General features: G+C 35.1%; 4 protein-coding genes across 6 annotated transcripts; 3 read left to right on the top strand and 1 right to left on the bottom strand.

The window, feature by feature from the left end:
* Positions 1 to 11: 11 nt before the first annotated feature.
* Positions 12 to 6695, bottom strand: LOC115455801 (cytochrome P450 4c3). Its single transcript, XM_030184527.2, has 11 exons — positions 6613 to 6695; positions 5793 to 5976; positions 5434 to 5523; positions 5031 to 5141; positions 4425 to 4610; positions 4061 to 4257; positions 3780 to 3843; positions 1886 to 2069; positions 1536 to 1687; positions 1120 to 1308; positions 12 to 1020 (listed from the first exon to the last, which is right to left on the bottom strand). The coding sequence occupies exons 2-11, from the start codon at positions 5947 to 5949 to the stop codon at positions 863 to 865; spliced, it is 1488 nt and encodes a 495-aa protein (XP_030040387.1). The 5' UTR covers positions 5950 to 5976; positions 6613 to 6695; the 3' UTR covers positions 12 to 862.
* Positions 6696 to 8578: 1883 nt separating this feature from the next.
* On the top strand, positions 8579 to 14614 carry LOC115455802 (cytochrome P450 4C1). The gene is made up of 10 exons (XM_030184529.2): positions 8579 to 8806; positions 8884 to 8973; positions 9055 to 9165; positions 10749 to 10934; positions 11453 to 11649; positions 12468 to 12537; positions 12800 to 12977; positions 13183 to 13334; positions 13604 to 13786; positions 14234 to 14614. The coding sequence occupies exons 1-10, from the start codon at positions 8650 to 8652 to the stop codon at positions 14386 to 14388; spliced, it is 1479 nt and encodes a 492-aa protein (XP_030040389.1). The 5' UTR covers positions 8579 to 8649; the 3' UTR covers positions 14389 to 14614.
* A 2466-nt stretch (positions 14615 to 17080) lies between these two features.
* LOC115455799 (pre-mRNA 3' end processing protein WDR33) lies at positions 17081 to 20122 on the top strand. Its single transcript, XM_030184522.2, has 2 exons — positions 17081 to 17236; positions 17333 to 20122. The coding sequence occupies exon 2, from the start codon at positions 17351 to 17353 to the stop codon at positions 19934 to 19936; it is 2586 nt and encodes an 861-aa protein (XP_030040382.1). The 5' UTR covers positions 17081 to 17236; positions 17333 to 17350; the 3' UTR covers positions 19937 to 20122.
* Positions 17341 to 27191, top strand: LOC115455800 (protein smoothened). 3 transcript variants are annotated; one of them, XM_030184526.2, is made up of 10 exons: positions 17341 to 17537; positions 22234 to 22891; positions 23314 to 23527; positions 23846 to 23966; positions 24039 to 24117; positions 24370 to 24594; positions 24916 to 25117; positions 25357 to 25527; positions 25781 to 25984; positions 26090 to 27191. In XM_030184526.2, exons 1-10 carry the CDS (start codon positions 17535 to 17537, stop codon positions 26484 to 26486), a joined length of 2274 nt encoding a protein of 757 aa, XP_030040386.1. In that variant the 5' UTR covers positions 17341 to 17534; the 3' UTR covers positions 26487 to 27191. The 3 variants fall into 3 exon arrangements, with proteins under 3 accessions (XP_030040386.1, XP_030040383.1, XP_030040385.1); XM_030184523.2 differs by having other exon boundaries at positions 25781 to 25991; positions 26073 to 27191; XM_030184525.1 differs by lacking the exon at positions 17341 to 17537 and adding an exon at positions 20110 to 20384 and having other exon boundaries at positions 25781 to 25991; positions 26073 to 27191.
* The last annotated feature ends 375 nt before the right edge of the window (positions 27192 to 27566 follow it).

The raw sequence follows: 27566 nt of genomic DNA, 5'->3' as shown, positions 1-27566 counted from the left end.
TGGTACCAAATTTTCCTATTAGAAAAGCGATGAAATAGCAGCTTTGTTGTTAGATCTCATATAGTCAGTGACATTGTTGAAAGTCAACAGCAACAATCACATACAAAGCAGCGTTAAATCGCCGTTATCATCGTCTCAAATGTTAAAGTGTTAAAGTTAACACTTGAGGCGATGTCATGATTATCAAATAAGTAGGTACATTCAGTTAAGTCACAAATTTTCTTAGATGTAGGCCTTTAAAAGGAGGAGGTAGTGGGTACCCGATGGTAAATGATCTCCGACGCCTTCAAACAACCATGAGTACCAGAAAAACCGTGGACGTGTTTTCAGTCTTAAAAGAAAGAACAGGAACTTTTGGAAAGAGATAGGGTTTGGTGTCCGAAAATTTCACTTGCCACAAGAAACGCTTTAACAAGATGGTTTGAATATCACGCTGGTTTTTTTCTTTGATAATGTTTCCAGGCTATGGTCTTCAAATTAACGAACATTTATGATGAAATAAAATAATTCTTTGAATTTGTAAAATGTAAACACTTTTAGATTCAGGTTAATTAACATAGATAAGTCGTTATTCAACTGTTATTTAATAATAACTATTATTAACTGTTATTTAATATTAGCTAAGTATTTGCTGGTTTCTGTCCCTGTTAGACAAATCCATTTATAAAATTCGTTTATAAGTATTAAAATAAACATGAAGACATCATTTTGGCCTAGAAAAAAATAAAACAAATATGTTCGGATTTCTGTTCACATGATGTTAGAGTCTTATTAAATAGTTTCGCTAAAGCAAAATAAAAATATTTGACCAATATAATTAATAATATAATTACATCGATTAATCTTAAAAAAAAGTAATATTTTATATTGCGGAACGTTTGGATATTTTAATTCTGTGGCCTTTGATAGGAAACAGTAGCATTTCTATTTTTAGAGGACCAATATCAGTTGCTTCAATTTTATATGTTCTTATAATGCTGGATAGAATGCTCTTCATAATAAGCATGCCAAAGTTTCTTCCTGGAAATGATATTTAAGTTAATTTGAAGTATCTGTACTCATTACAAAAAGCATAAAAATTATAACAAACCGACAAGATTTTTATTTTATTTTACATACCTATACAATTCCTAGTGCCATGGCTGAAGGGAATGAAAGCGGCAGGATGCCTTTTCATAGAATGTTCTGGTAGAAAACGGTCTGGGTTAAACTCATCCGCATCGGGACCCCACACAGCTTTCGACCGATGGATGGCGAATGCTCCAACCACCGCGCCTGTACCCGCTGGAAGCATCACTCCGCAGTGGGCTATAATATTAATCGTGTTACAAATCGTGACAAAAATTTGGTGAAGTAATTTACATTAACACCGGGCAAGTGGGTCCGATCCTGAGATAAAAGTGACATCAGTAATTGTAATAGTCACTGGCGTGCTAAATAAACAAGAATATTATTTTATTGCGGAACCAGCTTTTACGCAATCGGAGTCGCCAAGTACCTAGTCAAAAAAAATAAATACAGAGAGGTATACTTACGCAAATATGTGTCCTTATTTATATTTCGTGCAAGTAACGGAACAACGGTGTAGAGACGCATGCTCTCCTTGATAACTCTCTCTAAATAGTACATTTGCATCAATTCTTCTTTATTAGCCCCTCTTTTTAGGTCTCCGAAAATGTTCTTCTGTCTAAAGATAGGTAGGTAAATAAATTATTTTAGAAACATTTTTTTTATCAAGCAACGGAACCGTTGCGTTAACCAAGTCTAATGGGTTAAATTTGATTTCATGTACTATGTATGCTTACAAGCAATGCCTGAATTAAATTCAAAGTAGGTAGGTAGCTATAAAATAAAATTTTGCTTGATTAATCCCTTAAATACTTACTCTTGATACGCTTTTTCTTGCGCTTTCCGATGGATGCCGAGAAGGACTAGTGTGTATGAAATCACCAGGGCCGTGGTGTCATTACCCGCTATTGTGATGGAGTCGATATGCTCCCGCAGTTGTTCATCAGTAAAATCAATTTCTCGTTCAAATAGCAAGTCTAACACTGGCTTAGGTTTTCCATCTGAAATTAATATACAATAACAATATATATGGTATGTATCAGTTTTTATTATTAAAAAATCTATTTTTTTGTATCTAATATTTTTAATAGGGGGCCCTTAATGTTTCCGAAATGACCAACATTAGACATCCAAAAGTCTTCTAAATTTCACAATAGTTATGTTAAATTCAGTTCAGTCGAATCGGACAATAATTCAGACAAATAAACATATAGGCAGTTTTAATACGTGTATTGATTATTACATAGCAAATTCGTTTTTTGTATGTGTACCCATAGTTATTAAATTAGCACACGCTACACTCATAGCTGTAATAGTAAAAATGTAGAAAGAAATTTTATTTGTGTCATAACGTGATACCTGCGTATGACGACAGCAACGTTTACTTTGTTGGTGCGATCAAATAATGCAGACGCTCATGACAACACGAATACGAGGGTAACTGTGCAAATATTAGAGTTAATTGATTGATTCATGTAAGAGAGTACTCTTTAAGGGTCGACATTTGTTATTTTATTAGTGGATTTCGAATAATTATAAAAAACTAAATATAATTCGTAGTTATTGCTGCGTAAATTCCTCACTCCGGAATAAAATTCCCAAAGTAACCGTGTATAACATTTCCGGGACATAAATTTGTTTAATATGCCACTCTTTACTATAAACTAGTTACACTAGTAGAAATCCCATAAAAGTCGGATTTTGATTGTATTGTAAAAGGATTTTTTTACGGAACCTAATATTATTAATGAGTAAAAAATTGCTTACTCGCTATGATATAAAAAGCGACTTGTAAAACGTATACTTTTATTCTAAACTTCTATCACTTGGCAGGCCTATTTGTTCATTCACATGATTTATAACTAAAACAGGCATTATTGTGCGAATCGTAAATCTCGCATTACCTAATACTTATACAATATTTACCTATTATCAAACTCATTCTTTCGTAACAATATAATCGAATTTGTACGTGTACGTTATTTTAAAGCATTACACGTATCACAACATGGCGTTTTACCCGATTAACAGTAGTTTATTTTCACGTTTTATACTTCGAAGTGTTTTTTAGTAAAATGTATTTAACACAGGTAGATTCTGAGTACTTTTTTGTGCGACGTGTTTAGCCGCTCTAAACACAATTATTACCTACGTAACAAAACAACAAACAATTTCCACCACATTATCCGTTTAACGCTCAGTTACTAACATGAAAAGTCAATCAGGACAGTTAGTGTAAGGACACACTATACGCGCATCACATATGGCGTATGGTCGCGGTTTTTCTACTTATTGTAAAGCAATAACGTGATAACCTCACCGCGCTCCCACTTTGCACACAACAATATTTCAAAAATGAACAACTGCTTTATTTTTCAACCAATTTTGATGCTCATTTCACAGAAGAATTTCTTTTTCGTATTACTTGAAATTACGTAAAAAAAATATGTAAAAAATCAAACACAGAAAACTACTCTATTGCGCAAACACACGCGTTGAACTCTTTAATTGGTGCGCGTTGATCAAATTTGAATATTAAAGAAACTAAGTAAACACGTGAAACAATTAAAACATAGACGTTAATTCTTATATTTATTGTAAAGTTTTCTTTCTAAACTTTAAAGTAAGTGTGTAGTCTACAGCGTGACTACAACTTTAAAAATGTTTTTACTAGAGCAGCTAATCATTTTAGGAATAATAATTAAACTTACCCGACTGTTGCAGGTTGTCGTTATATTTCTTTCTTTGATATTCTAGTCGCCTTTTTTTAACAACCTGCAAATATATTTATGTCTCATTCATATGTACAAACAATGAAACCAAAAGTGTTAAAAGTATCAATTCTAAATAATAGGTTCCTATGTAACTAATGCATAAAATGTATATTTTATTTGTGTTTTGGAATGCACCAAATACCATACTTGTATTTAACTAGCCTAAATAGTGGTAGGTACATAAAACTATTAACTAACGAAAGGTTAAATTTGTTTACCTCATCCGTAAACTTGTGCGTGAGGTCAATATTGTCTTTTTGCTGCTTTGCATAAGGCGTCAGGTTGAAGAGACAATCCGGCTGGAGCCACACCTTGAAAAGGCGCATGTTTAGAATTGTCATGACGGTGTGACGAGCTATGAGGTAAGGCGTGTTTGGACAGTGTTGTACATCCATGCGTTCGCCCATCGCTGTCTCTAAATAACCAGGAATTTATGGATACATCTACGTAGAAAATAATTTTAGCCACACTGTAAGGTACATAAACAAATATCTATAGTAATATTAATAATATAGGTAAGTAGTTATTGAAAATTTCTTTATTTTTATTTTGATCCATTCTGGTAAACTCATGAGGACTTACCGAATACAATATCCAAAGTACACGCAGTGATGTATCTTAACACATCAAACTCTTCTCCATTTAGCTGCTCATCAAGTTTTTTGACAAGTATTTCTGCTTGCTCCCCTATCACGTCTACATACTGTTCAACTATTTTATTGTGAAACACTGGCAGTAGTACTTTCCTGTGTGATTTCCACAAGTCCACTGAAAAGAAACCTTTTATGACAGAAATTCGAACTATGTACACGTTTGATACTTTGAGTTTTTTATTTATAGGCCAGAGAAAATGCATAAATAACTCGAACATTTTCAGGGCGAAACAAAAAAGAAATGCAGAGAGCTAGCAACAATACTTTTTTGTTTTATATATTCTCAATAAATCAAGCGCTATTTAATAGTTAAAGTGCCACTAAATAACTTACTGAATGTTTGCCGGAAAATAACTCGAAGCTGACTGTCTAAATTTATTTGGTTCCATACAAAATTGACCGACGATGCACCGGAATTTCTCCGGCATGATGACAGATATATCTGGATGTACCGCTTACCTCATAATTAATGAACGTTCTTTCGATAACTGGTTTACATTCGTTTGTTTTGATGATAAACATAGAGTTTACTTACCTGGTGCGACGAAAAGACCGTGTCCGTGCCAAGGTCGCAAAAAACGGTACACGACATCTTTGTCAAGACAGTTCTCCAGCACGACTTGGGCGTCTTCAGGGTCTCCTATAGCTGTTGAAATAAAATTAAAACTAAATTTAATTAAAACGGTGTATTGACGATTTATTTAATTTAAGGGCAAAAAGTCATCGTTTACTTTTTGAAGACTCGGAAGGGAGTCCATTTTCTCCTGAATTTAGTAACAGAAATGCTTTTGACGGTACATTGTTTATTATTTAATGCCAAGTATCAAGATATATAGATTATATATAATATGTAACTCTACATGATCATAATCATCAGCCACATGAAGTCCAGTGAACATAAGCCTCTCCTAAAGATGTAAAATACATAAATATCTTACCTACGTATAATTTGGGTCCAAGCCACAACTTTGTTGATCCTTTATTTTTAAAAGCCAAAGTTGCTAAGTCTTCTATATTTTGTAGGATTTCTGTAAAAGGCTGTTATATCAGAGATTTTTCGTAAGTTGGTTGTTTTGTAGTGGTTAAGATCATTCAACTTTTATTGTAACTATGTCATTGTTAGAATAAAGGAAGATTATAATTTAGCATTACAACTACCATATTGTACGTAAATTCATAATATTATTTCAGCTTATTTTTTTCCATTTGTCTCTTAACTTTTGATTGTGTATTGGTATTTGGTACTTTTAAAAATAATCATGCAATCATCACAATGTTTTAAACAGAATGCACATACTCCGTGAGTTTCCAATGAAGAGCATAGCATTTCCAAGGACTGGTACTGTGGGCGGAACCGGCAAAGATGCTGTCATTTTGTCCATTTTTTTGACATTAACTGTCCAGTAAAACCAGTAAAAAGCCAAACTCAAAGCAAGTATGAAGAGGATAATCATTATTCTTCTTTCTATAAAGAACCTCGCCTAAAAAAAAATAAGATAATAATCTAAATAAACTACTGACGTAAAAGCATAGTTTTCAGCGGATCGCGTTCCGCGGTCACCCGATTTACATATTTATTTACGCTTTATGCAAGCTGTTGAGTTTTAAGAGATGCTATGTAAGTTAAAATAGTTAAGATATACATTAAAATAGATATAATATTACTATCTAAAGAGGTAATAGATTTTCCTCAAAATATTGGGTATATGGTGTATTCTTATAAAACACAGGCACGTTGTAGCAAACTAGTTAATTTATAATTTTATTTGTACTTTTTATGTATACAAAGAAAAATAATTGTGCAGGAAGAAAAAGTAGTTCCTTCCTTTTACGTTCTCTCTACTACTCATTTTTTTATTATTTTATGTCAATATGATTATTCAAAAATTAACTTACTATGTTTCTGAAAATTAAAATATAACGAAACGAAAGTCCTACGAAAGTTAACTAAAGAACTTATTTGATGGAACCAACAGCTTTAATATTATATACATGCCCATAAACATGTACGAGTTAAGGAAATTATAATTATAAAAACGAATGTTTAGTTCTTGACATTTTCAATTATTGTTGCCTATGTATAAATATTTTGAAAAGTATAAAAAATGAAGACTTACTGCTAAAAATGTATCCTAAGGTCGCCAAATTTATCTTACCAAACGGACACGCGTGCCAGCGATGGCTCGTGGACCCCGACTTCTAAGACTTATGATTTTTCCATAATTCATCATTACGCAAAACACGATCTATTTACTCATGCCATATGCAGATCAATATTTGTTCACCTAACACCGTGTGAAAGATTTGGGTAACAATTTATACGCAGCTTCATCGGAATAGGCCATGTCGGGGGACAATTCTTGCTACCGATTATTATATCTATCACTGCTAGCTTTAAGGATCAAGGATATGATGAAATACGAGAAAAATTAACTACTAGCATATGACATATAACATAGAGGGGTTTATTTATTTAATTATTTAAGGACCTCCAACGAAGGATACACGGCATATAATAAAAACAATGTCGTAGCATTTTTGTAATTAACAATTTGACGTGCCTCTTCAATTATAGGAGACCACAGCATGGAAATTTATATATTGGTACAGGTTTCAGTTAAGATCTTGGGTATTGCGTCGCGGTACCACGAAGCCGTATATAATTTGTTGAAAATATCATAGTTTTAGTCTGCACGTCGGCATGGGAGGTTATCGTGTAATCCCAATATACCTGCATAGTCCCAAGACGATAAATCTTACATAATTTTTTTCACGAAAAGCTGTTACAATCGGCAATAAGATGTAGAGCCACGAGAATTTCTTCAGCGAGCGCAACATATTATCGTAAAAGATGAATGTTTCTTTTTCTTTTATACGTGCACGAACAAGTGACGGCACTGCACCTCATATAGAATGTCGACTGACGAGAGATGATTACCCTTCGGCAGTCACAATTATGCGGACCTGCTGGAACCGGATATACACAGGCTGATTTCGAAACGAGACACACTTATTTGGGCCACTACGGCGGATTTTAACACCTCGTGTACGCTGGTCGCTATTCGGGCGGTTATAAAATATATCCTACTACGACCAAATAGTAGCAGAGTGTAGAGCAAGCCAGTAATTACACGGCTCCCACTGCCCATAGGGTATTGAAAATAAAACTTAGTCTGAGTATGCCACTTGCAGATCAATATTTTTTCACCTAATGCTGTGTGAAAGATTTGGGTAACAATTTATACGCAGCCTTATCTGAATAGTGCCGTCACGTCTTGGGACAACTCTCGCTGCGGATTATATCTGTCATCGCCAGCCCTAAGGATCAGGGTGGTTAGAGATGATTAAGGATTGCTGCACTTAGGGAGGAATACATTGGCAATAAGTTACCACAAAATATGTACTTAATATTTGTGCTCTATTTAAGTAATCGACAATGTTCGAAAAATATACCTCTAAAAATATATATTTTTTTTACGCTTAATGTATAAAATTGATGTTGTTTTCTTCTTTTCAGTATTATAATAGTTAAATAGAGGGCAAAAAAGTTAGATCGTGTTGATGCAGTTGAAAGAAATTGGAGATGCAATCCAATTCATTTTGTTTTGCTGTATGGTAGCAGGGAATATTATGTAACAATGACATCCACAGAAAATCGCTTCCGTATGTTTCTAATTTTTAAAAGTAATCTATGAATAACACGATACAGTAAGTAACTTATTTACAGCTTATTTACAGTACATTTCTAGTGTTTAAACCGACAATTTAAACGTTTAAAATTGGATCGTGTTATGCAGTATCGATCCAAACCACATCTGCTCACATTGGAACTACTGATTTAAAAACATGAAAATGATTTGTATTCTTACACAACTAAGACTCATTTTATTCTAGCAATTCTATAGTTTTATGATCACGCTAAAATAAATATTTTATTGTTACCAAAAAAATATACCTCATTTTCGATAGTGTAATATTATAATTTTATTTTAAATAGTTTGTGGATTGGTTCGTTTCTGCACAATACGGTCCAAGTATGTGGGATAAAACGTATCGTTATGTACTATTTCTATGCTGTTTAGTTCAGGTATTGGAAAGATTCTTGTGTACAAAGTAACGAAGATTTATAGCAGTTTTTATTACAATTAACAATTATGTTAATTATATTGAGTGTATTTTTTGGTATTAGTCTTTACTATATGTATTTTCGACACACACGTAAACAATTGTATGCATTTTCGGATAGTTTACCGAGTGCTGGTAGTCTACCGGTGTTGGGGCATTCGCATTGGTTTTTGGGAGGACCAGAAAGTACGATAAGTTTTATCATCGTAAACATAACTTATTATTTAAAAATAATAAATAATAATAAGCAATAAATTCTGCAGGATTACTCAAGAACATTAAACAGTTATGTGAAACGTTGCATGAAATTGGAGATGTTACCAAAATTTGGATTGGCCCTTCACTCTATATTGGTAAGTTAGCTGAAATTTTTTGTAAAATAAAAGTTTTGGAATAGGTACTTATAAAATGATAAAACGTTGGTAATTTTGCAGTGACCTTTAAACCTGATGACATCCAAATAATATTAGAAAATTGTCTAGAAAAGGACTATTCATACAAATTTCTTCAAACGTGGTTAGGGAATGGCTTGTTTGTTGCACCAGGCAAGTATATTTTTATTTTATAAATTGAAAGTAATAGTAAGATTGTTTGTAGAAGCTTTTGTAATTAAATTGGCAGTCGTTGAATCCTCTAGAGAAAATTAACATCAGATAATTAGCGACCGGTTCAAAACTAAACCAAATTCTTTTTGCAAGAAGGACGAAAGTGTGTTGTTCAGATTCTACAGAGCGGTACATAGACAAGTTAAAGAACAAATAATACAATATTATCCAGGTGCTTAAAATATTATATTCATTAGTCAGGCTACTTGGCATTGACCTCTTCTACGATTAACAGAGCCAGGAGCCTAAAGTAGCCTAATTTTCCATAAACTTGGGTAAGTTTTTGTCTGTGGCTAAATTTCACCCGGTAACCATTAATAGGATTATTTATTTGTGCAAAAAATTCAAATCCTGGGTTTTTGAGCTTTACCACTTTAATATGCTTGGTCAAAATTATGCATCGTAATATAATAATAATAATCGTAACCCAAAAAAGTAATGTAATATCGACTAATATAGCGCAAATATGCAATATTCCAGGGTTATTATGCGTAAAAACGGTCGTATATGGACAAAATATGCAGTGGTATATGGAAATATGCAAATGCATATTATTCCATCTCTAGTAATAACTATGTTGCTTATATAAACCAATAAAACAGAATTGTCAAGTGGATGTAGGTTTCTAGCAAAGTTCCTAATGCAAGACAATATTATGCATTGTTAGACAATAAATATTACCTTTGCAACATCGTAAAAGCCTTGGTCATAAGATAAACTGTGGACATAACATAAAGTGCCTGTAGCGTTTAAAAAACTACAATAATACATACACATAGTTAGTATATACATAGGTAAGTATTTACCATCACGCCCTTTTCCATTTTCGAGGGTAGACAGCGGTGTTTGGCCCACATTTCTTCGGATATCAGATATGTTATGTCCCACCTCCTATGTAACAGGATATATTCTAATTATAATTTATAGGACACTATTCCGGTGTGTTACTAAAAGAAAAACTTTATAAATAATAATGTTTACCCAGATGTTAACCCAGAAGTCTTTACCTGGTTATGCAATTGGCAATTTGTTTGTCGTCAATTAGAAATCGATAAACAAATTATAAAGGCATTCCCAAGGTTCAGCCGTTTCAAATATTTCAGTTTAAGGATATAAGAGGCAATTTATGATGTGAAGTACCGAACATTTTAGTATTACGTCTTAGAGCAGTGGTTCCAACTAACAAAAATGCAAATTAGGTATTTATCTATGGGCTGACATGATCACAAAAGGGGCATAACTACATACGGCACAAAATATACAATCGAACTTTATAAGAAATAAGTAGTTAGATACGAAGTGTGCTTTTACAAATAGAAGGTTGTATTCGATATCAACTTTAATTTTTATTGTTTTTAACGTCCGTCAGTGGCTGCGCGGTTATTAGGCTAGTCGGTACATAAATCCCCCTATTTTTAGGGCCCATCCAATATTTGCTCAAGACCCACCGATTGTTCTCATACTTTGGGAAATGCTGTCCTAGATTATATACATAGTTAGTTAAATATATCATTATTTTACAGTGGAATTATGGAAAATGCACCGTCGTTTATTACTGCCCATTTTCCACAACCACATTATCGAGGATTACATTGATGTGTTTGGAGAACAAGGCGCGATACTTGTAGAACGTTTACGTGACCGAGCGGGAGGGCAAGAATTTGATGTTCATACTTACATAACGTCTTGTATGTTGGATATTGTCTTTGGTAAGATAAATATATACATATACTTAAAATTTAATGTACCTAACCGTTCAAATTACTAATTCCACGGACAAAAGGGACACCTACATCGTACGTCAATGGACACTAAGTTTTTTTTTCAAAGAGTAAAAAGACGTGAAATATTATAAATTATGTTTACTATACACAATTGTTTTACCTTATTTAATAAAACGTATAATATCATTAATTTAACTTTGTGCAAGGACAACTATAAGTAATAAGGCGACTTTCAATTCTCTTCACCAATTTATCAACGTTATTTAAATTACTTAAAAAATATAATCTAAACCGGTTATAATGACAGTGAAGGGTCTACCTAATCTGGACGATCGTAGTAGTGATAGTCGTTATAAGCAATATTTCCTTTTTTATAGTTGATAAGAATGATATTAGTCATGCACCCCGTCGACCAAGAGAGTGTTCTGTTCAGGGTCTCGGACGCGTTATTCTAATTAGTAATAATGTGACTACGGTTTATAAAATTTCATAAATTATTTCAGAAGCAGCTATGGGCGAAAAAATGGATGTCCAGCACACACCTGACACGCCATACATGTGTGCACGTAAATCTGTCATGTCAGTTATAAGTATGCGACTTTTTAAACCTTGGATGCAACCAGATATTCTATTCAATCTGACTCCCTGTTCAAAACAACAGAGAATTAATATAGACATCACACATAAATTTACTGATGAGGTACCTAAAAAAGGGTTTAATATTTGTTGTAAAACCACTAATATTTAAGGAATTATTCCCAAGAAAATACCAGTTTCATGCACATAAAGCTGATTAATGTAGTAACCTACTTAGGCAATTCGAAGTTAGAATTTAGTTTATATTTTACCAAATAATGAGACAATTTTATGGTAGAATATTTGTATAAGCGTTACCACTATACACAACGTGTAAAACTCGTTATAGTGCCCACGTAAGTATATTGATTGGAGAGACAATTATCTTGAGTCAGTCGAATCTCTATCTGGAATCTGGACTAAACTCCGGTTGTCAGATGCAATGGGCTCATTTTGCCGTTGCATGACTGATTGGAAATGTCAATAGTGATCTGTTGTTATTGACCCAAATTATTACTTACCGTGTAGACGTCCTTGCAGATAGATACCGCATCTTTGGTTTAATGGCAGCGTGTATGGGCGAGGGGCTTATGTTCCTCAGATCGACTTTCAGATTGTTTTTTTCTTAGATATAATTTGTGGCCAGGTAAAAGGGCTAATGTTAATATCCCTTAAGCATATACTTTGGCGCTACGAGCACCAGACCACATATTTAACTATTAAGTACCTAATTAATTATAAAACAAAAGGAACTAAGGTGAATCGCCGCGCCCAGTACCTCCTTATTTTATTTTTAAGTAAGAATTTTAAATGTAGGAATACGAACAAAGATCGGATAAGAGAATAGTTTTATTATTTATATTTTATTGTATTTGTAGTAGAACATCTAAAAACTTTTTTTGTATCTTGACTATTAAAGTTTAGTCTTTTTTTTTCGTCCAGGTTGTTACTAAAAAACGAAATAAGGTTGAAGAACAAATCGGCATGAGTGTCGACTGGAATGATAATCAGAGTACGTATATTTACGTATATATAAGGATATAACTGGGAATAATTTTATTAAATTATTCCAAGTTATATCCTTAATAAATCCTCGTAAGAAGCGTGATCTAAATCTGATTAGATACTAATGAATACAAAATTCACGTTATAAACAAAATTATTAAAAATATTCTCCAACTGAATTGGATGCCACGAAGAATTATTTTTGTGAACTCATAAATTTCTTTCATTCAATGTATGTATTTATTTTTCTAATTTGCATTTTTTTACAGCACGCAAAGACCTTCTAGAATTATTATTAAGTAATAAATTAAATCTTAATGATAAAGAACTCCGCGAACATATAGATTCAATAACAATTGCTGGTAATGATACCACAGCATTGGTCGTATCTTACGCATTGATGCTGTTGGGGTGCTACCAAGATGAACAAGACAAGGTCTATAATGAGTAAGTGTAATTATTCAGTCAATGCCATTGCTAATATTATGCATCCTTATCTACCATAGGAGATAAATCAATATTGCGAAAACTGAAAGATCACGATTGTTATTCAATGACAGCTCTCGTAGATGTTACAATGGTTTAAAAATCTTTAACAATGAAGTAATTCCTAGACTCAACAGAAAATACCTATCTTTATTTCATTTTTCAGGTTAAAAAATATTTTTGATGGATCTTTACGTGCACCGACAAAAGCTGATTTATGTAAAATGGAAAACTTGGAAAGGGTTATAAAAGAAACAATGAGACTTTATACCGTTGTCCCTATTATCGGTAGGAAAACCCAGAAAGAGGTGAAGCTATGTAAGTGGAATTTTTAAAATAAAGAAAAGTGTATTTTTGTCCATAAAACTACAGTTCTTTAGTAGAGACTATAACTTAGCATATATTCGCAAAGTGTGAGACGTAAGACAATGTCTGCACTTTTTTGATGAAAAAAATATGAATTAATTAGGTTGCCTGTGCACAAGTTAAGTGTTACTAATCACTCTTTTTACCCCTTGGGGAATATACGCGTTATATGTGTTAGTTCGTTTTTTTTTTTTTGTAAAGTTTGAATTCATTCTTTACAGCTACTTGTACTGTACCAAAAGGTGTTGGCTGCGCTGTGGTTCCGTTTGTGTTGCATCGATCGAAAAAAATCTGGGGTCCAGATGCTGACTGTTTTAATCCCGATAGATTTCTTCCTGAACACTGCGCTAAGAGACATCCATGCTCTTTTATTCCATTCAGTTACGGGCCTAGGAATTGTATTGGTATTAAACTTGTGATATTATATATGCTATAGCATATTAATCTCTGTCCACCATTCCGAAAACACGATACACAATCAATTATGGTGCATCACATACCTAAGCAAAACAAATATTATATTTGAATAATTGTATAATGACTGTGTCTGTGATGTACACTAGTTGTATTGTGGTGCGATTGCCACGCTAAGGTTTCGGGTTCGATACCTATCCGCCGACCTAGTTTATGTATAATATGATAATATGTTTTTCGGCTTATATCATCTTGGAGCCTGGAATGTACGCTCGATAAGCGATATGGCCCCTATGACCTTAGGGAGCGAAATATACATACATATATGGCGAAGAAAGGGTGCACTGGATGCGCCTCTGCCTCCCTTCTCGCGACGTGCATAATAATTATTTAATCCTCGATTATATTTATGTAATATGTTATCTACTTCTTTGCAGGACGGCACTTTGGTATGTTAGCTATGAAAAGTATTCTCGCAAGTATATTGAGAAATTACAAAGTTATTTCAAGAGGATGCGATACACTCAAAATTGAAATATTGCTTTTCCCTGTGGCCGGACATTTAATAAGTTTGCAAAAAAGAATAGAATAACCCAACCGAAATTTTAATCGTGCGTTGCGGTGTTATGAAACTGTTAAGTACTTTGGCTATGGCTATAGTCCGTAGACATATATTACATGGGACAACATTTGGAAACCTTTTCATTTTAATATCGTTTAGGTATTTAATTCTTACGTACACTAAAATATTGTCTAGTATTTACCTAGGTACTTTATTAAAACTTAATTATTTATGAAAAATATATAAATGATATGAATATTAATTTTATTTATTGAACCTTGGTCAAACATTTGAAAAATCTAGGCTGCATAGAACAAACAGGACGACACGCGAAATAGTAGGGTTAGGGACTCGGCCCGGCGGTCGCCCGAAGGTCACCATCAAATCCGGGCGGCTCAACGCCGGGCCGTAAGGCACGGTTACCCCAGCATAACCGCTCAGTCGCCCCCCACGAAGGCTGGGCGGTAGTAATAAGGCACTTTCTCCGCGAAAACAAAAAAAAAAAAAAAAGACGACACGCGAGTTGCGCGTGGCGACACAGATATTTCATAAAAACTAAAACACCTAAGACACTAAACGGCTGGCTTTTAAAATGAGAGTTCGTCGATTGTTGCTGGCAGAAGTAGCAGATTCCTCTAATTGACTTATTAGTGTATTTATATATTTATTTATTTATATATATGTACATATAAGTATTTTTTATATATCTATATATTTATATATATATGCGAGTATGTTTTAATTACATTTGTTTACTATTACTCTTATTATTTGTTTTTCACTTCTTTTATTGTACACCTACCTCCGTCCTCTCTACACCACCCCAAGGTTGACTGGGAGAGAATGCCCATGGCACTAAGTCCGCCTGTATACCATGTGTACAAAGTGTTAATAAATAAATAAATAAATGAATAAATAAACGGGGTACCTACAAACTTATAGTCAAATAGAACAGAAATGTCTAGACATGCAGCCGTAGTGCCTTAGAAGTTTGGATGTTAAGAGTTCTGGTGTTTCATCACTTTATGTGGCTAGGTTACTACTGCTGGAAACAGACTTGTTAACACAGCAATGCTCCGTCCTTAGATAAATAACGTCTATGAATAAGGAGGTAAGAATACACCTAAGAGTGTGAGAGTCTATACCGCATTGCAGACACCAGACTTAGGTACCTACACTTACCATTAGGTAAGCCATATTGACAGTCTACACACAATGCGAAGCGATGTGACAGTTTGTTGCTGAAAACAGAAAAGATATAAAGAAACCTGAGACATGACTTCACTGATAACTTAGTGAGGGTCCGTTGATTCTTCTAAGTAGTCTTCGGTTGTATAGAAAAAATCCTCTATTGGGTCCATCCTTTAAAATTGGCGCCTGTCTACTACGGGCTAAGTGTGGAAAAAGGGGCTCCTCAACATAGGACATAGAACATAGTCAGCTATATTTTGCCGCGCTATTTTATGACTCTATTAATATTGCCACAATAGAAAATACCTATCAACTAAGTGGGTGCGGCGTGGCGCTGCAATCGTTCGTGTTTTCTTTATAATAGTATTGTGAATTTTTTAAGTACAGTGAAAGCAGCGCTACATCCGCGCTGCAAGTTCTGCTCAGTAAATGTGAAGGCGTCCTAATATATAGCCTCAGACTAATTAATAATAATAATAGTTATTATAGTAACCATTATTATGCTCAGTAGGTATACAGCGACGAGAGGATCTTAGAAAAATCGTTGATATCAAAAACAAAAACAAACTCGTTCGGCAGTAACTTTATCTATCGTCAAGTAGTAAAACAGGTAAGTAAGTATATAATTTAGAACATACTTCTAACTTCTAAACAAAAGATGGCGTTATTTACAAAATAAATAAATAAATGCAATAGATAGGCGGAGACTATACGTCCGGAATTGCATTTTGAAGTCAGACACGGAATTCAGATTCTAAAAAAAGCAATGATTGTCTCAGACCTTTATATAATTAAGAAGTGCTGCCAATATTCAGTTTGACGTTTTTAAAGTAAGTTAAACTACCTTGGAAAAACAAAACTTACAAAAAAAGAAGTAATTAGTTATAAAGAAACTAAAAGGAAATATTCCCCTTATGAAACATTACAAAATATTTGAAAATTAATAAAATATGTAATGGTGCCTGTTCTAAACAAATAAATAAAAATTATAAATATGTCCAATATTCATTAAAAGATACTTTTTCATTTTATTTAATTCTATAAAAGTGAAATATACATCTACTTATTACTGTTTTTAATATAAACTGAGTTAAACGGAATTTCGAGATCAATCTGAAAATAATAATTATATTGATTTTATTCAGCTACGAAAAAAACGTAGTACATCTGTTTAAGGTAATGATTCGGAGCGTCCTGGATTCAGATTCAGATTCAGAAATGGAAATAACGGATGTATAAACCCAGCCAAAGTCTTGATATTTATTTGTCTGCTGAAAAATGTATTTCTTCTAAATGTACCCAACATTTAGAAGAAATATAAAATATCGACTAAAATAGGTGTAGTTTAACATGAAAAAAAAGTTGAAATATTAGTAAAACAATATATTCATATATTACTACCTAGATAATAAGTATATGTAAAGATACTCTTTAATAAGATATTTAATTTGTTTTATACAGACCTAACTTATTTTAGTCGATTGCGATAAATGTATCGATAATCGATTCAACACTATTAATTATAAAAATGGCTTCCTGGCTTGGATAGCATTTTCATTAGGTTAGCATTGTATTCTCAGTTTTGTTTTTAAGTGTATTATTTTCATGACAATAAGTTAAAAATCCGTGTACTGTGTCTTTGTGAATGAAACTTGTATAATGTTATAGCGTATTTCGTCCTTAAAAGGTAAGACATTCCTAAAAACTTACAAATAAGCCACATTCGCGTTCTAGCTTTTGTAATTTATGACCGTAACTTTATTGAAACGAATTATTTCTTTAGGTATTGAAGCTAATAACGATGGATTACGGCCATCCTCAACCGAATCTGTCAATGCCTCCACCCGGCATGGGCATGGGTCCTCCTATGGGCCCGCCTATGGGTCCACCCGGGCGCAACAACATGCGCCATAACTTTAGGCCTTTCAACTACCAGATGCGGTTTCCACCTCAGGGTCCCCTTAATATGACTCAAGACGATTTCGATGGTAAACGCTTACGTAAATCTGTTATGCGTAAAACTGTAGACTATAATGCTGCTATTATCAAAGCACTAGAATGTCGCGTTTGGCAACGGGACTGGCGGGACCGACACGCGCTGCAGCCCGACGCTATGTATACTCCTGATCTCTTACCGCCGCCCTCTTACGCTGAAAACCCCATAAATGCCGTGACAACGCGTTTCGTTAAAACTGCAACAAATAAAATGAGGTGTCCCATATTTGCTGTAGCTTGGACACCGGAAGGTCGAAGATTAATAACTGGGGCTTCTTCGGGCGAATTTACTTTGTGGAATGGTTTAACATTTAATTTTGAAACTATCCTTCAGGCTCATGATTCTCCAGTTAGGTCCATGGTATGGTCACACGGAGAAGGATGGATGGTAACAGGTGATCACTCAGGGTTTATCAAATATTGGCAAAGCAATATGAATAATGTTAAGATGTATCAAGCTCATAAGGAAGCAGTTAGAGGAATAAGTTTCAGTCCTAGTGATTCCAAAATAGTAACATGTTCCGATGATGGGACACTGCGTATCTTCGACTTCTATAGATGTCAAGAGGAAAGGATATTGAGGGGACACGGGGCTGATGTGAAGTGTGTTCAGTGGCACCCGACTAAAGCTCTCATTGTGTCTGGAAGCAAAGATAACCAGCAGCCTATTAAACTATGGGATCCAAAATCAGGAACAGCTTTATCAACCTTGCATGCTCATAAATCTACAGTTATGGATCTCAAATGGAATGATAATGGAAATTGGTTGATAACGGCTTCTCGTGATCACTTACTCAAATTGTTTGACATTCGGAAATTAGGATCGGAATTACAAATATTTAGAGGTCACAAGAAGGAAGCATCTAGCGTAGTATGGCATCCCACACATGAAGGATTATTTTGTTCAGGAGGTTCAGATGGAGCTATTTTATTCTGGAATGTTGGTACTGATAAGGAAGTTGGATGCATAGAAGGAGCTCATGAATCAATTGTTTGGACAATGGCTTGGCACCCATTGGGCCATATTTTGTGCTCAGGATCTAATGATCATACATCAAAGTTTTGGACCCGCAACCGCCCTGGTGATCTCATGAGGGACAAATATAATTTGAATACATTACCTCCAGGTGTGCAGGATGATAATGATTTAGAAGAACCAGCAGTCATACCTGGAATGGGTCCTGAAGATAAAGTTGAAATATTTTCTTCAGACACAGACAAAGTTATACCTGGTTTGGATCTGGACACAACATTTGTTCCAATGGAATTTGAGAAAAAGGTAAAGAAAGTACCCTATAGTAAGCCCATTCCAAGGAATTTCCAAGCTCAATGGAACCATGGACCTACGGCTGATGATGCTGCATCAGAAGCGTTGACACAGGCTTTAGTGGAATCTGTCCCAGGAGCAATACCTTTGCAACAAATTACCCCATCAGCCATATTTATTTATGGAAAACTAATTATAGTAGAGCCAGGATCAAAACTTGAAAAATCAATATCTGAAGGGCCTATGGCTCTCAAAAAGTATATAGCAACAGGAGAGATAGAGGAGCTACATGATGTAATGCCGCATTTGGAAGATGATGCAGATGAGGACAACTTTCAACCCTTTGAATATCCTGATCAGGAAGAAAATCCAGGTGAAAATGCGGATGAAGACATGGAAGATGATAGTTACAATGATTATGAACATGAACAAGATTATTATGACAATGAAATGAATGCCACAGAGCAGAGCAATCAAGATCAGGATGAAGATAATTATAATAATGGATCAGATAGGAGCAATATGAGTTCAATGAATAATATGCCACCAATGAACAATATGATGAGGCCACCAGGTCCAATGGGATCAATGAGGCCACCGATGGTACCCCCCATGCGGCCTTTGCTAATTCCCCCACCACATATGACAGGCATGCCTCCTCCTATTGGAACTATGCCACCAATGACGACTATGCCCCCGCCTTTAGGTACTATGCCCCCTATAAATGCTATGCCGCCAATGGTTAATATGCCACCAATGGGAAATATGTCACTAAGACCACCTTTCTCTGACAATGGATATAATAAACAAAGGTTTGATTCTAATTACGAACAATCCTTTTCTCCTAACAATGAAGAATATAATGAAGATGATTCTTACGAACAAAATTACGATGACGAAAATAACTACAATGAAGAAGACAATGGTAATGAAGGTTTTTCACGCAATCAGAGATGGGACGGCGGCTATAGAGGTAGAAGTAGAGGCAGGGGTCGCGGCATGAATGGTCATGGTGGACGAGGTAACTGGAGAGGCAATGGTGGCATGCGAGGATCTCCAAGAAATCGCAGAAGTTCAGGCGGTAATAGATCTTACAGAAGAGGCGGCAAACCTATTTCCAATTAGTATCTAGCCTTATATTGTACTCGTGCACGGACTAAAGTTTCACTATTTACGTTTTATCGTTGCTTTTACGTAAAGTGTTACACAAATACAGAATAGTGATGAAACAAATGGTTGTACATACTTTTTTATTTACAGCTTTTATTATGTTTTCGTAAGCTGTAAACAATAAATTCATATTATGTTATATTATTCTTGTTTTAGAATAAAACAGGTGATATCCTTGTTTGCGGAGAATTATGGTGAGTTTATCTTTCTAATGTTATATGAAACTATTAGTATATTTATGTAACACGGTTTTATGATGTCAGGTAATTACTATGTGAAGAGAAGAAAGAAAACTATAACTGGCATAAGACCTCCTCCGGGTATATCAAGCATCAATTTGTGGCGATCTTCGTAAATTTTTCGCGGCCATGTGTTCGAGACATCACATCAACATCACATTATAGTAAGAGTCTGGTATTTATTGAATTTGTTTTGTCAATAATAAAGATTCGTAAATAAATTTCGGCCCGATACCAACTGGTTTGTAATATCTATATACTATTTAATAAAATAAATATGAGACAATAAAAAATAAAGAAAAAAAAATGTGGTGAGGTCCTTGGATAATCCTATCCTTTGTACATTTTATCAGTACTTGACGTCTTAATATGAATTTAGAGTATAAATATGATTGAATGATGTATGATATTATAATATGCGAATATTTTATAATAAACTGGAGATCATAATAAAATTTACGTGCAGAATAATTTCGTTTAAAATAATAATACAGCTTTATGTGTTGTAATATTTCAGGACATTCATCATTATTACAACATGACACATGACTCTTCATGCCTAAATAGTATTATCATTTGCTCGCGTTTGCGCTCGATTTTTACCAAATTTTTCTTCCAGAGAAAAAAAAAATACTCTTAAACAGCTCATTGTATATTTCCTGATCTTAGCTCTTATGTTTGTTTTTCGTTGTTTATATTTATTTTGCAATATATACAAAGTATGTAAAGACGGGCTCAGTGCCAAAAGCATTCTTTTGTATTCTGTAAGGCATTATTAAAAGAACGCCATTATGTTAAATCCTCCTATTGGCAGTTCAGTTTTTCCCTTATTAGTGACTTTAAAAATATTACTTCTTAAATATTATAAGGTTAGTTAATATTTTAATGCCAAATTTTATGGAGATCGGTTCAGGTGCGTAGTTTCTTCCCCATCTCCCCCTTTATGTATGTTTATTTTTTGGTTCCAACTTAACCTTGTAACAAATTATATTACGTTCGGTTCAGTGGTTTAGTTTTTCTCCAAAAGTCCCCGTGGATGTGAATTACAAAATAAATGGCCATTATTTTTTTTATATGGTTGAAAAAAAAATTTACATACCAATTTTCATTCGGATCGGTCTATCGCCTTATAAATTCTCAAAAAAACGCTCATTCCCTATTTTAGCCCTTTAGAGCAGATAAAACAAAACACGATAGCCAATCTGTTCAAATGGCCTTCATAATCAAAATTTGTTTAGTAATCCAGTTCTTATACGCACCTGTCGCCATATAAATGTTTCTTTTCTAGGGGTTTTTTGTGCGAAATCGGAAATATTTCGAATTGAAGAGTAACTTTCTTTTCTTTTTATTTACTTAATTCTGAAGGATATTTGTCTACCAGCAGATTTAAAATGTTTTTGAAGTTACCCATAATGATAGAGTACGACTTTACATAAAAAAAAACAGTTTTATAGATTTTTTGTGATCCACTGAATTAACATGACCGTTTTATGTACGAAGTTATGTTAACAAAATATAAAAATTGCAATTACAAAAATTAAAATACTACATTTATATGACTACATTGTTAGTGTTTCCACAATTGCACATGTTGTTTATGTAGGGTAACTCGTTATTAGATCATCATTATCATCCACCTTGAATTTTATCACTATCATTTTCGTAGAATAATAATTGTACTTACATTTATTATCTGGTTAAAGAAGTTATTTTATTTCGTTAACATTGTCACTAATGTACTGATACCTTTGCCTACCAAATATCCTCAATCCTTGGACCTCTTCCGGACTGCGACGATTGGAAAATCTTACTTATACTTGTAAGAGATTTCTGCTGCACTTTTGTAGATTTAATAAAAAATTTAAATTTCAAAGGGTTTCATTTGATACCGCCCTCTACCTTCAATAAAGAATAATTGAGAATTAAAGTGTAGTTTTAATTTTTTTTTTTACTTTTCTACCCCCTTTTTTGCACGCAGTCAATATACTAAACACCCTCATTTGTTTGTTTCAGATGCTCTATAAGGGATGGTTGTGCTCCGTTATTTTAGTGTCAGCATGTCGCGCGAGCCAGTACGACACCGGTGGAGACAAAAACTCCATCACGGATCTCACCGACACCGCCACTGAGCGTCTAGAAGTAATCAATGGGACCCCTAATTACAGACTAATCAAACCAGACAAAAGTACACAATGGTTTCCAGAGCGAGAAAGCAAACTAGACAGTTGTGTTAGAAAAGCGCCTTGTGAACCACTCAACAAAACAACTTGTTTGGGATCAAAACTGCCATATGATAGAACAAGTGTGCGTCTGACATTCTACGATACTCAGCAACAAATCGAAAATCAATTAGAATTGTACAGAGAGTTAATTAATGTGCCAAATTGTTGGGCCGTTATACAGCCCTTACTTTGTGCTACCTTTATGCCAAAGTGCGAGGAAATACTCGGAGAAGATATGGTGTATCTGCCTTCATACGAGATGTGTAAAATAACTATGGAGCCGTGTGCAATCTTGTATAACACTTCGTACTTTCCGTCCTTTTTGAAATGTAACACTACACTGTTCCCGCCACGATGTGACAACGCTGTCCGCGAGATCAAGTTTAACACGACAGGGAAATGTTTACCACCACTCATTCGCACAGAAAAACCGTTGCACTTTTACGAAGGTGAGATTTTAAAGTCGATTGCTTTTAAAACCCATGTGGATTATTTTTGTACGGTGTTGTCGCCTATAACAGAACACTAACCTGAAAAAGATTTAACTTGTCCATACCTATATCTAAGTTTTACGTGAAATAGGTTTTAAAACTATTTTACGTAAAATTACCCTAGACTACCATTTTCATCATTCTCTCTTATTCCATCCAATGGTTGTGTGTAAGAGATTGCCTCGAGCGATAAGACCACCAATTGTACCTCCTTTCAGCCTATATTGTTTTAATATTAAGCACAGTGTTTTGTTTATGGTGTACAATAAAGCTATGAAATAAATAAATAAATAAAAAATAAACTAATAGATAATATTGAGTGATCGATATCATCACTAGTCCATTTATGTGGAGCGCGTTACAGCTATCATAATTTCTAGGTATAACCGGGTGCGGTTTGCCGTGCCGCGACCCGCTGTACACAGACGACGAGCACCAACAGATCCACCGGCTGATCGCGTGGGGCGCCGGCGTGTGCCTCGCCCTCAACCTCCTCACGGTCGCCACGTTCCTCATAGACTGGCGCAGCGCTAACAAATACCCCGCTCTGGTCATATTTTACATCAACGTGTGCTTCGCTGTTGCTTCTATGGGGTAAGCGGTGGATATATATGGGTTTAGGGAACGAAAATTTTAGTTTACTCATGACCGTGCAGTTTTTAATATTTTTTGGGTTTTGCTGCCAAAGCCTACTTAACTGCGAACATTTAATACGAGGTTCACGCCATTTGTCTTGTAGGCCGTATAAGTAGTAGGCTGAAATTTTCACAAAGTTTTTGTCACATATAACACACATAGAACATAAATAATTAAGACACAAATGTTGTACGATTCTCTTCTCTTTGCCAAGTCCAAAGCCGTGACGCAGTGATTAAAAATATTATGTTCATTAGAAAGTATCTCTTTTTTTAGGTGGCTCGTTCAATTCGGCGTGGGGTCTAGAGATGACATTGTTTGTTCCAAAGATGGCACAAGAAGGCAAGGCGAGCCGTCAGCCGAAGAGAATCTTTCATGCGTCGTTGTTTTTGTGCTGGTTAATATCTTATTATCAAAATTCTGTCCTGAATTTGTGAAATGTTTCCTCAAAAATGATTGTATATTTCAGGTGTATTATTTCATGATGGCGGCCTGTGTCTGGTTCGTGATTTTCACCTACGCTTGGCATATGAGTTTTCGAGCTCTAGGTAAACACACTATGTTATTAAATTGGTAGCATGCCGCAATTTTCATCCAAAGATTTTTCTAACGCTTTATTTGTTTATTTATTTAATATGCAATAAAAGTTGGATTTAATGAGAGGTAAGACTTTAATGGATATTATCAGTACTGTAACTCAGCTTATTAAACAAGTAATGTAGACAGTAAAAAACAAATTTCGTATGATATATGATAAAGCAAATTCTCTATAATATCTAATGATATTCAATTATTTACAGGTAAAATTCAAGACCGTATAGACAAGAAAGCAGCGTATTTCCACCTGGTCGCGTGGTCACTGCCTCTAATACTGACGATAACCACGATGGCTTTCGGCGAGGTGGATGGCAGTAGTGTGACTGGAGTGTGTTTTGTTGGCTACGTGAATCATTCTATGAGAGCTGCATTACTATTGGCACCATTAGCAGTCGTCCTTACGCTTGGAGGATATTTTCTACTAAGAGGTATGAATGGTGAAATTTAGTTCATAATGTAATTTAATAAATAATGCCTGGATAGTTAAAGATTTAATTTCCTTCTTTATGTAGGTAATTAACAACCATGTATATCATTCAGCTAATTCTTTGGGGTGTGCTAGGGATTAAGTTCCATGTGTGTAACAAAATATTTATACTTAGCTTGAATAGGATAGACATAAATATCCACTATGTTTTTATGCATAAATCCTAGTCATCTTACATGCACAAGCTTTGATTACCTGAAATAAAATTACCTGAGTTCTACCTTACACTACTGCTATAAACTTATATAAATTGATTTGGTAGGAGTGTTCTCGCTGGTGGCGGTGCGCGTGTCGAGCCGCGACGTGATCTCTGCGCGCGCCGCCAACAAGATCCGGCAAACCATCACGCGCTGCTCCCTCACCGCCGCGCTCGTCGCCATCTTTATCTGCGTCACCTTCGCCTGCCACATCTACGAGTTCAGGAACGCTGACCTCTGGAAGGAGTCTTTCAAGAATAATATCATGTGAGTCAATTGTTGCTGTACTGTACAGTGTGTTTCAGAAGGGATATACAATTTATTCTCATTCTGTTTATTTCATTACATCCATTATTATCCAGTTGCATTTTTTTTATGTCAACCTGTCGGGAATCACCAGAACTGTCACTTTTTTTGTTTTCGGGAGCGACGTTCTTACACCCATATTTGGAACTTTATAAACAAAAGCTTTTCAACATAAGTATAATGAAATGTTTCGCTCCTAGTTGCCGCCTGGAGGCGCTGAAGGAGAGTTCGTTGTCGTGCGGATGGGGCGCGCGGCCGTCGGTGTCGGTGCTGCAGCTGCGCCTGCTGTGCTGCGTGGCGGCGGGCGCGCTCATGGCGTCCTGGACCTGGACCCCCGCCGCGCTCGCCGCCTGGCGCCGCTACCTCGCACGGTACGTACTCATCGCCTCGACCTTAGCGAGAACGCTTCAGGGTGAATGTCGGAGACGCCAGGACATAGAGGGGCATAGGCTCTAGTTCGACTTAAAATTGAACATAAATTAGTCTTCATTGGTAGAACATAGTCTTTGTAAAATATATCAAAAGCCAAATCCCCTTGCGACATTAAAAAAGGCGCTAGAAGTACCAGAAAAAGAATTATATGATCAATGGAAACTATTGAAATATGTATTTATCTTTTTTTAGTAAATGCGGATGTTCCGTGGAAGAAGAAGTGACTCGTCGAGCACACAAACACGAACTGATCCGTCGCGCATATCGGCGCCGAGCAGAGTTCGCAGCACGCGGCCGCCTCTCCATCTCGCTTGGAGGGTCGCGACAAGATCCGGTCGGACTTTGCTTAGATCATACGTCTCCCATTGATTACCCAGAAGATGCGAAACATGAAAGGTATGTAGTACGTACCCAATAAAGAACTTTGTTTATTTCTATTTTGAGTTTATATTTGTATAACTATTTGCTATGTGATCTTGATTAGTTAAATTTATTCAACAGTGGTGAGTTATCATCGTCATGGGCAGCGAATTTACCGCGTTTCGTGAGGCGTCGGGACGCGCTCGTGCTGCCTGCCCACACACATCACTCTCTCAGTTCGACGCCGGATCGACGCAACTCGCAAGACTCGCAGATCAGCATCAGTCTGCGTCACGTATCCGTAGAGTCGCGGCGCAACTCTCTGGATAGTCAGTTGTCGGTGAAGATAGCCGAAATGAAGACGAAGGTGGGACGGCGCCGGACAAAGCACACCAAAGCAAAACGAAAGGCTCGGGCCGCGAGTGCACGCAAGGAAAGTACGCCTTCAATCGAAAGCCAAATAAGCCGATACTGGCTTCAGGCTGTAGCGGCCAATAATGATCGTTCCCGAGAGGAAGTTAAATTTAGCTTTGATTAATCCCTACAATTCATATCAAATAAGCAATTCTACTTATGTGCTTAAGTCGTGTGATTTATATAAAACTGAGATTATTTTTATGTGTAATATTAAATACAAAGTTCAAATTAGTATTTTACGAAAATCAATAATGAATTCAGCATGACAAATATAAACAGTTTTCATCATTATTACTAAGAAAATCAAAGACTGATTGGAATCTCTACCTGTGTAATTTAATTAATGACTTCAATATGATTATATTTTAAAAGACATCCATGACAGTAACAACAATTATTGTGATAAGTATAACCTCAAATGTACCTAGTGGTATTAGTGCCATACCATCTGCTAAGATATATCAAGAGTGACTGACAATTTTAGGAGTAAGAACAATTTTTGTAAGATTATATGGCAGCGAATGTAAATTATTTAAAAATATGGTAGCATTTTTTCAAAGTAATCATTGCATTTGCAGTATAGTGTTGTTGCGCTATCGACATGCATCGGTTGTGATACTATATTATGTAATGGACGCGAGGCTAACTTATTGTAGGTAACCAATCGGAGCTGTATTTGTTTACTCGATATTAAAGGAATCTCACAATCATAAATGTATACTTAAGTTTGTATGTACGTGTGTAAATTTATTCTTAAATTATATTTTATAAGTCTGCGCTAGCTTTAAATTTTTTAGCACCTTTTACAATAAAATATAACATTTTTGTATACTTTGTTTCATTTGGATAAAAAAGTTTTATGGGAAAATATTACAAGATGGTGGAATAGTACCTGATATATTATTTTCTAACACATGGTGTCAAAGAACATATAAGTATATTCTGAAAAGACTGGGTAACAGTAATCCATGTGGCAAACTGACCATATTGGTTTGTTTCGAAGTATGGTGTTAGATTGCAGTAAGTCCAAAATGGGAGATTAATTTTGTTCTCATCAGATACACAAAGTGTAGTATCTATGCCATGGCAGGATAAAAAGTAAAAAAAACAAAATGAGTTGGATCTCGAATATAAAGAGAGAATCGATTGCATGTCTTATCTTATTTTTTAATCTGTGAAGTTTAGATAGACGGCTCTTATA

This window comes from Manduca sexta, chromosome 10 (genome assembly GCF_014839805.1).
Source record: "Manduca sexta isolate Smith_Timp_Sample1 chromosome 10, JHU_Msex_v1.0, whole genome shotgun sequence".
Taxonomy (NCBI): domain Eukaryota; kingdom Metazoa; phylum Arthropoda; class Insecta; order Lepidoptera; family Sphingidae; genus Manduca; species Manduca sexta.
Note: the sequence above shows the minus strand (reverse complement) of the source record. Positions and strands in the feature narration are given on the sequence as shown.